The 16,595-nt window shown below is 50.7% G+C and overlaps 1 protein-coding gene across 1 annotated transcript; it reads left to right on the forward strand.

The window, feature by feature from the left end:
* The first annotated feature begins 2,694 nt into the window (after nucleotides 1-2,694).
* On the forward strand, nucleotides 2,695-3,993 carry LOC146036827 (beta-1,4-galactosyltransferase galt-1-like). Its single transcript, XM_083160696.1, has one exon. It carries the CDS (start codon nucleotides 2,695-2,697, stop codon nucleotides 3,991-3,993), a length of 1,299 nt encoding a protein of 432 aa, XP_083016822.1.
* Nucleotides 3,994-16,595: the final 12,602 nt, after the last annotated feature.

Below are 16,595 nucleotides of genomic sequence, written 5' to 3' on the forward strand. Positions count from 1 at the left end.
AGTTCCACATACATAAATGCCCCCATAGTGCAGGTACATAAATGCCCCCGTAGTGAAGGTACATAAATGCCCCCATAGTGCAGGTACATAAATGCCCCCAGTGCAGGTGTTTCCCAGGTGGCGGGTCCAGTAATGTGGGTGCAGCAGCCGCAAATTAGCAAGTTGATATGGCGGCCCAGCAGTGGGACTCGGGCCCGTGGGTGCTCAATAGTTTCTGTGGGTGCTTGGGCCCTTGAGCACCCACAGAATCGGCAACTATGCTCACAGTAACTGGGGGAAAGCAACCGCCAGGCAGAAGTGACAGCCATTGCCAGCCTGCCAGAGATCGGCAGGCTGCCCAGTTGTATTTAGAGCACTGCAGGTCCAGGCTATTTGAAATAATAACCCTTTCACACCAGGGAATTTACCTGGGAATATGGTCCCAGGATCATGCAGGAACATTCTCTGGCTGGCCCCTTTTACACCATCCTAGTCCCTGCATTTTCTGGTGTGAGGGGGAGAGAAACCCCCCCCCTCCTTTAACCAGCTATATCTTCGGGACCAACTAACCCATTTACAAGTATCATATTGAAGAACTTTTAAGTGGACTTCTAATGAATTTGGTCCTATGAAAGTGGGCCATTTGGTTCCAGTGAAATCTGCCCTCAAAGAACATGAACAGCCATGAAATTACATTTCAGAAATAAAAAATATCTCTGGAACCAATTAACCCATATGAACCATCAGATTGAAGGCCCAGCTATTTGGGTTCGAATGAACATCAAGCTTCTATGATGCCAGGGGGAGAACTGACAGCCGTCGAAACTGGGTGGGGGTTGGAATTAGTGGGTCCCATGTTATCCTATGGGGAAAACGTTGCAGCTTTGCCTGGCGGTATCTCCAGTTCCCGGGGGCTAGAGATGCTGGGCTCATTAGAAAGCCCTGGCCCTCATCTACAAAATGGGCCTTTTTGGAGAGTGGGCTTGGAGCTGCAGCTCCATCAGGCCCATTGTTAATCCGGCCCTGTGTAGGACTTCCGGTATCAGAGAAGCCTTGACAAGGCCCAGAAGCTTATCATATCTTTTGCTAAATATATGTAACTAATACCCCTTTTACACCGCCGAAAAATCCGGGTCAGCGGCGGGTCAGACCCGGATCTTCGGCGGTGTAAATCCCTAACACCGTGTCCCTTTACACAGGACTTCTACCCAGGTCCTGACCTGGATAGAACACGGCTAGGACCTGGGTAGAGGGCGGTGTAAATGGGAACGCCGGGTCGGATGGGGAACGTCCAACCTGCGGACCGCAGCGTCCGCAGGTTGGACGGATTGTCAGTCTGACACTGACAGCCGGCGCTGCTGTCTGCTATACTCTGCAGACAGCAGCGGCGGCGGGGGAGGGATGTGAACGGATGCCTGTGTGCGGCATCCATTCACCTCCTGTCCAATGGCGGGGGGGTGCGTGCGGGGACTGGGGGCAGCCTAGAAGCTTACCTTAGTGCTGGGCTGCCCCCAGCAGCGTTCTGGGTACGGCGGCGTCGATCGGCGCTTGAAGATGACATCGCGCTGTCATCTTCAAGCGCCGGGAAGGGGCGGGAGGGGGTTGCGGGCGTTTAAGCCCATCCGGTGTAAATGCCCCTAAACGCCGGGTCGCACCTGGCTTCAACCAGGGTCCAAAAAGCCGGGTGCGACCCGGCGTTTTGGTCTAAAAGGGGTATAAGATGTCTGAATTACCTTCTATTGTGTTGGTTTTTCAAATCGTATTACTAATGCCCTCTTGCTGTGCTGGGGGTTAGATCCCCCTCCCTTGCAGCACCTGAGTGTATTACTAGTTTGACTGAGCAGCTTTCACATTGTTTTTATATTACTGTACCTGCAATACGTCATAAGTGTTGGTTTAGCATCCTGCTTTGTTTTATGTTAATGTCTTAAACTGAGTTTAATGCCTTATTTGAACATTACATCAGGGTTGCCGACCCTCCCGGAATGGCCGGGAGGATCCGGAAAATCGGGTCTTCCTCCCGGGCACCCCCAGAGATCCGTGAATTGGGGTTTCTTAACATCCTGGGGGCGGGGCTTAATGATGTAAAGCTCAAGCCCCGCCCCCAGAACTGCAGGTGGAAGTCTCCTCTCCGGGCTTCTCCCGGAGAGGAGACAGAAAAAGTCGGCAACCCTGCATTACATTTCTGTATTGTAAAGATTTTTTCCTTTCAATAAAGATTTTGAAAAAATGAAAAACATGTTGACTGTTGACCTAATGGCCACATCCCTTGTAGTACAGCAACTTGCTCAGGCTATAGAATAATAATAATATTAGCCATTACCACAATGGCTGATCTCTGTTCCTGCTGATGATAGAAGGAAGGCAGAGCTCAGGCTCAGGGAAAATGGGCACCACGTTTAACTTAACTATACGGCCAGGGAACATACTGCTACTGGACTGGTAATCATCAGTACAGAGCATATTATGTGATGACACAGATGGAAGAAGGGGCGGGGCCATAGCGAGATCATTCAGCTGCCATTTTGTGATGTAAAGTGACGATAAAGTAGGGGCTGCTCGGACTTGCCACTTTTAAGTAGTTGTTAGTAACTCTGAAGTCTGCTCAGACGTGTGGTGATCCTGGGAGTGTGGGAGAATAATCTCAGCATGATCTAAGCATTTATCACTTTGCCTTCTTATTTTTCTCCTCTAGATACTCCATTTCCTGGTACAATGATCAGCAGGACAAGGAAGAACCTAATATATATATTTTTCCTACTAACTACCACCACTCTACTGGGATTTTTATTTACCCATTCTTTGACTTACCCATTGGATCACTGGAGACCTCCGTGTACCTGCTGTGAGAGTAGACTAACCACCAATACTATTACCCCACTGCACGACAACCGGACATTTATCCTAGCTCCATATTTCGAACACCGAATACACAATAAACGCGCAGTCCGTATCCTCAGCATTATCCACCACACAGAGGTGAAGAAGCTGTATTGCTGGTTTTGTTGTACCGTATCCAAATCGGTGGAGGTTTCCCAGGCTCAGATAGACATACACACTGATCATGGCGGCTTTCCCTACCGAACGACGGACCTGGTCTGTATGGAACCATCAGGCTGCCAAGCCGAGTACCTATCTGTCCATACGTCTCCTACAGGGAACATGATGCAGCTACCCCTGTTCCAAATACAAAATAAGGACATAAAACCGTTTTCCGCCAACTTTACGGTCTGCATTTCCACCATGTTTAGGAATTACAGGAATGTCTTACAGTTCATACAGACCATGGAGATGTACCGGATACTGGGGGCACAACGGGTCATGATCTACCTCAATAACTGCAGCACCCAGGTGGAAAGAGTCATTCAGTACTACATTGCAGAAGGTGTTGTAGAGGTGATACCTTGGCCAATTGACCGATACATGAGGCCGGCTCTATCGTGGCTCTTTTCTGCCCATGCTAAGGATATTGGGTATTATGGCCAAGTGGCAGCACTCAATGACTGCCTCTATCGGAACATGTACAGGAGTAAGTTTGTGCTGCTTAATGATTTCGATGAAATAATTCTGCCAATGAAACACCAGACATGGGACGGCCTGATGGAAAGTCTCCAGCAACAGAACCCAGGAGTTGGGGTTTTTCTGTTTGAGAATCACGTGTTCCCTGAAACCGTCTCTGTAGATGGAAAGTTCTCCAACATCTCATCTTGGAAGAGATTGCCGGGAGTCGATATACTGCAGCACGTTCTCCGTGAGCCGGACAGGCCAGACTATTTCAATGCCCGTAAAATGATTGTGGATCCGAGGATGGTAGTTCAGACGGCTGTACACTCTGTTTTAAGAGCTATTGGGGATTCTATAAAAGTCTCCATGGACAAAGCCCGGCTTTACCATTGCAGAAAGCCGCGTCAGAACTTAACTAAGTCATCTTTAATTGAAGATCAAACTATTTGGAAATATAATGCTTCATTGATAAGAAACGTTAACAAAATTCTGAGGCAAATAGAGTTATAGCCATACACAATAAGGAAATGGTTCTTCAAGTCTGTTCTCCTTGCTTGATCTACCAGGTTTATGGCCAAATATAATATTTTAAAAGCCTTTATTTTTTAAAGTGATAATCAGTTACAGGGCAAAAAATAGGTTGGTTTTGTCTTGTCTTGAGTGCTGCTTTAAAAAAACAATGGAAGGACTCGCCCAAAGGGCATGATTCAGGTTGGATCGTTTTTAACAGTCGCAATGAAGGAATGAGGTGGTTTGCGGGAAGGAGGTGGTATTAAGGCAGGAGGTGGTGTGCAGGCAGGAGGTGGTATTTAGGCAGGAGGTGGTGTGCAGGCAGGAGGTGGTATTAAGGCAGGAGGTGGTATTCATGCAGGAGGTGGTATTCAGGCAGGAGGTGGTATTCAGGCAGGAGGTGGTATTAAGGCAGGATGTGGTTTGCAGGCAGGAGATGGTATGCAGGCAGGAGGTGGTATGTAGGCAGGGGATGATATGCAGAGGGTGGTGGTATGCAGGCAGGAGGTGGTATTAAGGCAGGAGATGGTATGCAGACAGGAGGTGGTGTGCAGGCAGGAGGTGGTATGTAGGCAGGAGGTGGTATTAAGGCAGGAGGTGGTATATAGGCAGGGGATGATATGCAGAGGGTGGTGGTATGCAGGCAGGAGGTGGTATGCAGGCAGGAGGTGGTGTGCAGGCAGGAGGTGGTATTAAGGCAGGAGATGGTATGCAGGCAGGAGGTGGTATGTAGGCAGGAGGTGGTATTAAGGCAGGAGATGGTATGCAGGCAGGGGGTGGTATGCAGGCAGGAGGTGATATGCAGGCAGGAGGTGGTATGTAGAAAGGGGATGATATGCAGAGGGTGGTGGTATGCAGGCAGGAGGTGGTATGCAGGCAGGAGGTGGTATGCAGGCAGGAGGGGGTATATAGGCAGGGGATGATATGCAGAGGGTGGTGGTATGCAGGCAGGAGGTGGTGTGCAGGCAGGAGGTGGTATTAAGGCAGGAGATGGTATGCAGGCAGGAGGTGGTATGTAGGCAGGAGGTGGTATTAAGGCAGGAGATGGTATGCAGGCAGGAGGTGGTATGTAGGCAGGGGATGATATGCAGAGGGTGGTGGTATGCAGGCAGGAGGTGGTATGTAGGCTGGGGATGATATGAAGAGGGTGGTGGTATGCAGGCAGGAGGTGGTATGGAGGCTGGGGATGATATGCAGAGGGTGGTGGTATGCAGGCAGAAGGTGGTGTGCAGGCAGGAGGTGGTGTGCAGGCAGGAGGTGGTGTGATGGCAGAGGGTGGTATGCAGGCAGGAGGTGGTATGCAGACAGAGGGTGGTATGCAGAGGGTGGAGGTATGCAGGCAGGAGATGGTATGCAGAGGGTGGAGGTATGCAGGCAGGAGGTGGTATGCAGGCAGGAGGTGGTATGCAGGCAGGAGATGGTATGCAGGCATGAGGTGGTATGCAGGCAGGGGATGGTATGCAGAGGGTGGTGGTATGCAGGCAGGAGGTGGTATGCAGAGGGTGGTGGTATGCAGAGGGTGGTGGTATGCAGGCAGGAGGTGGTATGCAGGCAGGGGAGGTGGCATGCAGGCAGGAGGTGGTATGCAGGCAGGGGAGGTGGTATTCAGGCAGGAGGTGGTATGCAGGCAGGAGGTGGTATGCAGGCAGGAGATGGTATGCAGGCAGGAGGTGGTATGCAGAGGATGGTGGTATGCAGGCAGGAAGTGGTATGCAGGTAGGTGGTATGCAGGAAGGAGGTGGTATGCAGAGGGTGGTGGTATGCAGGCAGGAGGTGGTATGCAGGCAGGAGATGGTATGCAGGCATGAGGTGGTATGAAGGCAGGGGATGGTATGCAGAGGGTGGTGGTATGCAGAGGGTGGTGTTATGCAGGCAGGAGGTGGTATACAGGCAGGGGAGGTGGCATGCAGGCAGGGGAGGTGGTATGCAGGCAAAAGGTGTTATGCAGGCAGGGGAGGTGGTATTCAGGCAGGAGGTGGTATGCAGGCAGGAGATGGTATGCAGGCAGGAGGTGGTATGCAGAGGATGGTGGTATGCAGGCAGGAAGTGGTATGTAGGTAGGTAGTATGCAGGAAGGAGGTGGTATGCAGAGGGTGGTGATATGCAGGCAGGAGGTGGTATGCAGGCAGGATGTGATATGCAGGCAGAAGGTGGTATGCAGGCAGGCGGTGGTATGCAGGCAGGAGGTGGTATGCAGGCAGGAGGTGATATGCAGAGGGTGGTGTTATGCAGGCAGTAGGTGGTATGCAGGCAGGAGGTGGTATGCAGAGGGTGGTGGTATGCAGGCAGTAGGTGGTATGCAGGCAGGAGGTGGTATGCAGAGGGTGGTGGTATGCAGGCAGTAGGTGGTATGCAGGCAGGAGGTGGTATGCAGAGGGTGGTGGTATGCAGGCAGTAGGTGGTATGCAGGCAGGAGGTGGTATGCAGAGGGTGGTGGTATGCAGGCAGGAGGTGGTATGTAGGCAGGAGGTGGTATGCAGAGGGTGGTGGTATGCAGGCAGTAGGTGGTATGCAGGCAGGAGGTGACTGCTCAGGAGCTAGGCTGCTGTTATAAGGTAATTCATTTTCTCTCTCCTCCCTCTAATTCTTCCTTTACAGTATGTCTCTACACCTTCACATTCACTTAATGCAACTATATATATATATATATATATATATATATATATATATATATATATATATATATATATATTTTTTTTTTTTTTTTTTCTATTTATAATCTGGACATACTTTAGCACCTTAAATTTAATCTGTGTTTAGGATGGAGTGGCTTCATGTGTGTGAACTTTCCCCACATATAATCAGGGTAAGCAGGGTCGGCTGACAAATTATTGTAGTTATACAACTGCTACCTCATTGTGTGTGTGTGTGTGTGTGTGTGTGTGTGTGTGTGTGTGTGTGTGTGTGTGTGTGTGTGTGTGTGTGTGTGTGTGTGTGTGTGTGTGTGTGTGTGTGTGTGTGTGTGTGTGTGTCTGCGTTTGTGTATGTGAGACACTCAGAAATCACCTCCCAGCTGTATCTAACAGTGTGTAACCCCTTCCCTTTTGCGTGACACCCTATGCTTCCCTCCTGACAATGTACCCCTGTGTGTGTGACACCCTATAACCCCCTCCTTACTGTATGTGACAGTATACACCCCCTACCCCTGTGTGTGTGTGTGTGTGTGTGTGTGTGTGTGTGTGTGTGTGTGTGTGTGTGTGTGTGTGTGTGTGTGTGTGTGTGTGTGTGTGTGTGTGTGTGTGTGTGTGTGTGTGTGTGTGTGTGTGTGTGTGTGTGTGTGTGTGTGTGTGACACCATGTACCCTCCTATCCCTGTGTGTTTGTGATGCCTTGTACCCCCCATCAACCTGTGCGTGTGTCACCCTATACCCGCACTATGTACCTCCACTCCCTGTAGAAGGAGGGCCCCTTCAAAATTTTGCTATGGGGCCCACCAAGTCCTAGTTACACCCCTGAGTCAGGGGGTGCTGATAGGCAGGAAGAAGTGGTACATTGCATAGTTATAATGTGACCGCAACACTACCACCTACTGGATTTTAATGATATTACCTTCTGTCTAACGTAATGACATTTCAGTGGCTAATTAAACCATGGTCACATAGTATTTAAACAGGTTATAATGTATAGACTGATTACTACTGTAAATATATTTTCCGTTTTATTGGAATATCTGGGCTATATTGTGATAACAAATATTCATGTATAATTGTATATGATTGTAAGTTTGCGAGCAGGGCCCTCATACTTTTGTCCGTCTGTAAATACCCAGTTTGTTGTATCACTGTCTCCTATTGTAAAGCGCAACGGAATCTGCTGCGCTATGTAAGAAACTAAATAAATAAATATTACTTAACATGGACTTTGCATAATTAATGCTTCTTTTTGAGTACATCAGTGACAACCGGCATTCTAGTACAATGCATGCACAGCCACTGCCCAAATGCATTGTGGGTTTTTCCTTTTCTTTTGGAGTACTCTGGGGATTTCCATCCTGCCTAGGAACAGGGCAAGAAGGTCGCAAATGATGACAGCTGCTGGGATTCTGATACAGCGCACCCTCAAATGGGTCTTTGACACTTTACCAAATCCATATGATGTATTGCAGCAATGTATAGATGGATGGAGACTGGTCCGGATCTGTCCCCACTGACGCGTTTCGCTGTCACCAATGTACAGCTTTGTGAAACGCGTGACAGTGAAACGCGTCCGTAGCTTATAACGTCCATCATCTCTTCCTTTTTTACAGACTGACACTATTTCTACTGATGATCCGGCCTAGCCTCTATTATTTCACACATGCTGGGTTACATTATGTGGATTTAGTAAAGTCTCAAGGACTCCTGAATCTGACGCATTGACTAAGGATCTTTTGCTGGGTACTGGACTCATGATAGATTGACTAGGTCGACAGTCATAAGGTCAACCACTTTTGGCCGACGTCAAAAGGTCGACAGTCAAACGGTGGATGCAAGTTTTATTTACAAAATTATGAGCCAACCTGTGCCGACAGGCGGTATTTCATACCCTACCATCCACTACGGCTTGGAGGGAGAATATAATAGTGTGCCGAACACAGCGAGCCATGCGAGGGGTGCACTTAGACGGTGCACCCCCAGGGAAGGGGGGATTTAACCGTAGCTACGCCCAATGGAGTCTCCAGGAGAGGGGCTACAGCACAGTTCAAAATTCAAATAGGGGAGACACAGCCACTGCCACCAACTGCCATTCCAAATTGACTCACTGGCAGTTGGCATTGCTCCCCTATTTGAATTTTAGACTGTGCTGCAGCCCTCCTCTGGAACCACCACTGGACATAGTTACAATTAAACTCCCCCCACCAGAAGATACTTAGACCCCCTCTTACCAGACGATCTACTTGTCTGCAGTCCCGGCTCCTGATAATGGCAAAAATAGCTCTCACAAAATGTCCGCCCCCTTACAGCAGACACTTTTTGAGGATGTTAGAGGAGCCTCCTCTAGCATCCTCAATAAGTGTCTGCTGTATATGGGCGGACATTTTGTGAGAGTTATTTTTGCCATTATCAGGTGCCAGCCTGGAGGAGAGCCGGGGCCGCAGACAAGCATATCTGCAGGTCCCGGCCACACAGCCACTGGATGCGGCAACAGCAAGCAGCATCAGCGGGGTAAGGCAGGGCTAGGGAGGCACATCAAAACCCCCGCAGAACCCCGGCGCCCACACCTACTCAGCCCCTCCCTGCGACCATGGGGTCTGCGGGACTATTGTTACGCCACTGCATGACACTCTGTGCCATGTACCTGTGCCATGTACCTGTGCCAGACAGTTCTCTGTAATAGGCAGAGCAGCTTCCCGCCTTATGGAAACTTGCACTAGCATAAGGTAGTAATTGCAGCTTGCGTGGCATCCAGAAGACAAGGCCACTTTCAGTCTGACTCAGAATCAGCCCAATGGGTGCATGGTGGGAAGGAGAGATGTTCCAGGTAAAGGGGCGTGGTTACAGAAGGGCGTGGTTACAGAAGTGTAAATGCTGCCGATGACAACCAGATTCTAGCTATTATCTTCTAGAAGGTGCTAAATAAATATGTAGTAGAACCTGATTGGTTGCTATGGGCAACGTCCCATCTTCAGTAGAACTCCCATTGTGTTTGGGTCATTGGGTTGACCCCATTAAGGTCGACATGCATTGGGTCGAACACTGAAGGTCGACAGGCCTTAGGTCAACACCTGAAATAAGTTGACGTGGCTAAGGTCGACAGGGTTGGAAGGTTGACACAAGCATTAGGTCGGCAATGAAAAGGTCGACATGAGTTTTTCAAGTTTTTTTTTACCCAAATGTCGACATAGTCAACATAAACGCCATCAAAGTGTACCGCGCTTGCTTGTATGGCTCCCCGCTCTCGGCACACTATTTTATTCTTCCTCCACGTCCTAGTGGATGGTAGTGCATGAAATGCCGCCTGTCGGCACATGTTAGCACAAAAAAAAAAAACATGGAAAATTAATTTCGACATTTTGACTGTCGACCTTGCCATTGTCGACCTAATGCATGTGTCGACCTTCCAACCCTGTCAACAAACCTTAGCCATGTCAACCTATTTTAGGTGTCTACCTAAGTCCTGTCGACCCAATGCATGTCAACTTTAATAGGGTTGACCTAATGACCGTATCCCATAGTTGCCTACCTGACCCCTGACCCTCTCCTTCAGGGAGAAAATGCTCTGTTCCTGGACTTCCCTGGTAATGTAGGATTGCCATCACCTGTGGTGAAACACCTTTCTTATCAATTACCCAGCTCCCCACAGGTGCTGGCAATCATACATTACCAGGGAAGGCCAGTAACAGAGCATTTTCTCCCTGAAGGAGAGGGTCAGGTAGGCAAGTATGCCGTATCCCGTCCCATTTTAGTAAATCTAATAATCCACACCCTTAGTAAATATACCCTTCGTGTACTGTAAATGGACAGAATAAGTACCTGGAGCAGCCAGTAGAGGGCAGCATTACACATGGAGATCATTATGCAGGAGCTAGAGAAGAATCAGTATCTCAGAGCATGCAAGAGATAGTGGTAAGGCCGGTGGGTGTTAGTAACCGATGCTGCATAACAGGCGATGGGCAGATGTGCGCTGAGGATATGAGCGAAAGGTGGCGTCACAAACAGCAACATGAAATAAACGATTCAGTAACATTGTGATAAAGCAGTTGTAAACAAAGCAATGGTTCATTATGGTTCTGCGCAGTCACCAGTCAATAGCTAGTAGAGGACCTGAATAGCGTCTACTGCAGGTTTGAAAAGCCCTGCGCCCCCAGCGACACCTTTTCCCATCCTGCAACAGCAGGGGCTGCTCTGGCAGCAACCCCACCTCTTCCCCAGTGCTCCCCGCTTCCCCTACGGGTGAAAGAACTGGAGGTCACTATGCTATTCAAGGGCCTGAAATTGAGGAAAGCGCCAGGGCAGATGGCGTAGCTCCATCCGTCCTAAAAATATGCGCCGTTCAGCTAGCACCAATTTTCACCACAATCTTCAATAGATCACTCACTACTGGGATAGTCCCAGCCTGCTTTAAGAGCTCTCTTAATATCCCTGTGCCAAATAAACCTTCCCCCTCTGGTGACCTCAATAATTACAGACCGGTTGCACTAACATCGGTGGTGATGAAGACGCTAGAGCGCTTGGTACTGGCCCACCTGAAAGCCATAGCGGGCCCCCTCCTCGGCCCTATGCAGTTTGCCTACAGAGCTAATAGATCGGTGGAGAATGTTGTGAATCTTGGCCTACACTTTCTCAAGCAGCACTTGGACTCTCCGGGAGGCTAGGCAAGGGTCCTATTCGTGGACTTAGGCTCCACCTTCAACACTATCATCTCTGATTGTCTGCATTAAAAAGTGCACAGCTTAGATGTCCCAGAATGGCTATGCTCATGGGTGACGAACAGGGTACAGAGAGTCAAGGTGGGGAAATTCATCTCGAAGGCCAGGACAACCAGCACGGGCGTACCGCAGGGGTGCGTTCTTTCTCCCTTTCTCTTCTCTATCTACACCAACGACTATACCTCGGCAGACACCTCTGTGAAGGTCCTCAAATTCACAGATGACACCACGCTGATAGGTCTTATTACAGAGGGTAACGAGTCTGCCTACAGGACAGAGGTCAAATGGTTGACCTCCTGGTGCAGCATGCACAACCTACTGCTAAACAAAACAAAAACGGTGGAGATGATCATTGATTTCAGAAAGACCCCACACTCTCACCTCCCACTCGTTATTGAGGACAGCATGGTAACTATGATCGAATCCTTCAGATCCCCAAGGACCTAAGATGTGGACCTAACATCGAGTGTACAGTAGGGAATGCCCAGCAGAGACTTTACTTTGTTCGCCAACTAAGGAAGCTTAAACTGCCGCAGGAGCTTCTGACACTCTTCTACACGGCCATCATCCAATCCGTTCTCTGTTCCTCAATCTTAGTCTGGTTCGGTTCGGCCTCAGCTCAGGACAGACACAGACTACAATGCATCGTGAATACAGCAGAGAAAATCATAGGCAAAAATCTCTCTGCAGTTGAGGACATCTATCATGCCAGTGTCCTGAAACGAGCATGCAGGATCATCGAGGAACAAGTAACACCCTGCACATGACCTGTTCCAGAGGCTACCGTCTGGCAGACAGTGCAGCTTAAGGCCTACAAGGACGACTATACACACAGACTGTTTTTTCTCCATGCGGCCATCCTAGTCAATTCCTCACTAGCGTAGCCCTCACACATCCTTGACCACATAGTAATCTATCTGTCATGTCACCTCCCTATGTCATGTTTGACATATTGCATTTTGTCTTATTGTCCGCACTGGTACACCCTCAAACCTCCCCTACTGCCACCTGTACCACTCACAATGGTACACCCTCACACCTCCACTACTCCCACATGTACCACTCACACTGGTACACCCTCACACCTACCCTACTCCCACATGTACCACTCACACTGGTACACCCTCACACCTCCCCTACTGCTACCTGTACCACTCACACTGGTACACCCTCACACCTCCCCTACTCCCACCTGTACTACTCACACTGGTACACCCTCACACCTCACCTACTCCCACTTGTACTACTCACACTGGTACACCCTCACACCTCCCCTACTCCCACTTGTACTACTCATACTGGTACACCCTCACACCTCCCCTACTCCCACCTGTACTACTCACACTGGTACACCCTCACACCTCCCCTACTCCCACCTGTACTACTTACACCACCCCCCTACTCCCACCTGCACTACTCACACCTCCCCTACTCCCACCGGTACTACTCACACTGGTACACCCTTACACCTCCCCTACTCCCACCTGTACTACTCACACTGGGACACCCTCACACCTCCCCTACTCTCACTTGTACTACTCATACTGGTACACCGTCACACCTCCCCTACTCCCACCTGTACTACTCACACTGGTACACCCTCACACCTCCCCTACTCCCACCTGTACCACTCACACTGGTACACCCTCACACCTCCCCTACTCCCACCTGTACTACTCACACTGGTACAACCTCACACCTCCCCTACTCCCACATGTACTACTCACACTGGTACACCCTTACACCTCCCCTACTCCCACCTGTACTACTCACACTGGTACAACCTCACACCTTCCCTACTTCCACTTGTACAGCTCACACTGGTACACCCTCACACCTCCACTACTCCCACATGTACCACTCACACTGGTACACCCTCCCATCTCCCCTACTTACACTTGTACTACTCACACTGGTACAACCTCACACCTCCCCTACTCCTACATGTACTACTCACACTGGTACACCCTCACACCTCCCCTACTCCCACCTGTACTACTCACACTGGTACAACCTCACACCTCCCCTACTCCTACATGTACTACTCACACTGGTACACCCTCACACCTCCCCTACTCCCACCTGTACTACTCACACTGGTACAACCTCACACCTCCCCTACTTCCACTTGTACAGCTCACACTGGTACACCCTCACACCTCCACTACTCCCACATGTACCACTCACACTGGTACACCCTCCCATCTCCCCTACTTCCACTTGTACAGCTCACACTGGTACACCCTCACACCTCCACTACTCCCACATGTACCACTCACACTGGTACACCCTCCCATCTCCCCTACTTCCACTTGTACAGCTCACACTGGTACACCCTCACACCTCCTCTACTCCCACCTGTACTCCCCACACTGGTACACCCCCACACCTCCCCTACTCCCACATGTACCACTCACACTGGTACACCCTCCCATCTCCCCTACTTCCACTTGTACAGCTCACACTGGTACACCCTCACACCTCCCCTACTCCCACCTGTACTATTCACACTGGTACACCCTCCCATCTCCCCTACTTCCACTTGTACAGCTCACACTGGTACACCCTCACACCTCCCCTACTCCCACCTGTACTACTCACAATGGTACACCCTCACACCTCCACTACTCCCACATGTACCACTCACACTGGTACACCCTCCCATCTCCCCTACTTCCACTTGTACAGCTCACACTGGTACACCCTCACACCTCCCCTACTCCCACCTGTACCACTCACACTGGTACACCCTCACACCTCCCCTACTCTCACCTGTACCACTCACACTGGTACACCCTCACACCTCCCCTACTCTCACCTGTACCACTCACACTGGTACACCCTCACACCTCCCCTACTGCCACCTGTACCACTCACAATGGTACACCCTCACACCTCCACTACTCCCACATGTACTACTCACACTGGTACACCCTCACATCTCCCCTACTTCCACTTGTACAGCTCACACAGTATACCCTCACATCTTCCCTACTCCCACCTGTACTACCCACACTGGTACATCCTCACACCTCCCCTACTCCTACCTGTACTACTCACACTGGTACACCCTCACACCTCCCCTACTCCCACCTGTACTACTCACACTGGTACACCCTCACACCTCCACTACTCCCACCTGTACACCCTCCCACCTCCCCTACGCCCACCTGTACTACTCACACCGGTACACCCTCACACCTCCCCTACTGCCACCCTCACACCTACCCTACTCACACCTGTACTACTCACACTGGTACACCATCACACCTCCCCTACTCCCGCCTGTACTACTCACACTGGTACACCCTCACACCTCCCCTACTCCCACCTGTACTACTCACACTGGTACACCCTCACACCTCCCCTACTCCCACCTGTACCACTCACACTGGTACACCCTCACACCTCCCCTACTCCCACCTGTACTACTCACAATGGTACACCCTCACACCTCCCCTACTCCCACATGTACCACTCACACTGGTACACCCTCACACCTCCACTACTCCCACATGTACTACTCACACTGGTACACCCTCACATCTCCCCTACTTCCACTTGTACAGCTCACACAGTATACCCTCACATCTTCCCTACTCCCACCTGTACTACCCACACTGGTACATCCTCACACCTCCCCTACTCCCACCTGTACCACTCGTACTGGTACACCCTCACACCTCCCCTACTCCCACCTGTACTACCCACACTGGTACACCCTCACACCTCCCCTACTCCCACCTGTACCACTCACACTGATACACCCTCACACCTCCCCTACTCCCACCTGTACTACTCACACTGGTACACCCTCACACCTCCCCTACTCCCACCTGTACTACTCACACTGGTACACCCTCACACCTCCCCTACTCCCACCTGTACCGCTCACACTGGTACACCCTCACACCTCCTCTACTCCCACCTGTACCACTCACACTGGTACACCCTCACAGCTACTCTACTCCGACCTGCACCACACACACTGGTACACCATCACACCTCCCCTAATCCTACCTGTACCACTCACACTGGTACACCCTCACACCTCCCCTACTCCCACCTGTACCACTCACAATGGTACACCCTCACACCTCCCCTACTCCCACCTGTACCACTCACACTGGTAAACCCTCACACCTCCCCTACTCTCACCTGTACCACTCACACTGGTACACCCTCACACCTCCTCTACTCCGACCTGCACCACACACATTGGTACACCATCACACCTCCCCTAATCCTACCTGTACCACTCACACTGGTACACACTCACACCTCCCCTACTCCCACCTGTACCACTCACACTGGTACACCCTCACACCTCCCCTACTGCTACCTGTACCACTCACACTGGTACACCCTCACACCTCCCCTACTCCCACCTGTACTACTCACACTGGTACACCCTCACACCTCACCTACTCCCACTTGTACTACTCACACTGGTACACCCTCACACCTCCCCTACTCCCACTTGTACTACTCATACTGGTACACCCTCACACCTCCCCTACTCCCACCTGTACTACTCACACTGGTACACCCTCACACCTCCCCTACTCCCACCTGTACTACTTACACCACCCCCCTACTCCCACCTGCACTACTCACACCTCCCCTACTCCCACCGGTACTACTCACACTGGTACACCCTTACACCTCCCCTACTCCCACCTGTACTACTCACACTGGGACACCCTCACACCTCCCCTACTCTCACTTGTACTACTCATACTGGTACACCGTCACACCTCCCCTACTCCCACCTGTACTACTCCCACCTGTACTACTCACACTGGTACACCCTCACACCTCCCCTACTCCCACCTGTACCACTCACACTGGTACACCCTCACACCTCCCCTACTCCCACCTGTACTACTCACACTGGTACAACCTCACACCTCCCCTACTCCCACATGTACTACTCACACTGGTACACCCTTACACCTCCCCTACTCCCACCTGTACTACTCACACTGGTACAACCTCACACCTTCCCTACTTCCACTTGTACAGCTCACACTGGTACACCCTCAGACCTCCACTACTCCCACATGTACCACTCACACTGGTACACCCTCCCATCTCCCCTACTTACACTTGTACAGCTCACACAGTATACCCTCACATCTTCCCTACTCCCACCTGTACTACTCACACTGGTACACCCTCACACCTCCCCTACTCCCACCTGTACTACTCACACTGGTACAACCTCACACCTCCCCTACTCCTACATGTACTAC

This window comes from Crinia signifera, chromosome 9 (genome assembly GCF_055691185.1).
Source record: "Crinia signifera chromosome 9, ASM5569118v1, whole genome shotgun sequence".
Classification (NCBI taxonomy): domain Eukaryota; kingdom Metazoa; phylum Chordata; class Amphibia; order Anura; family Myobatrachidae; genus Crinia; species Crinia signifera.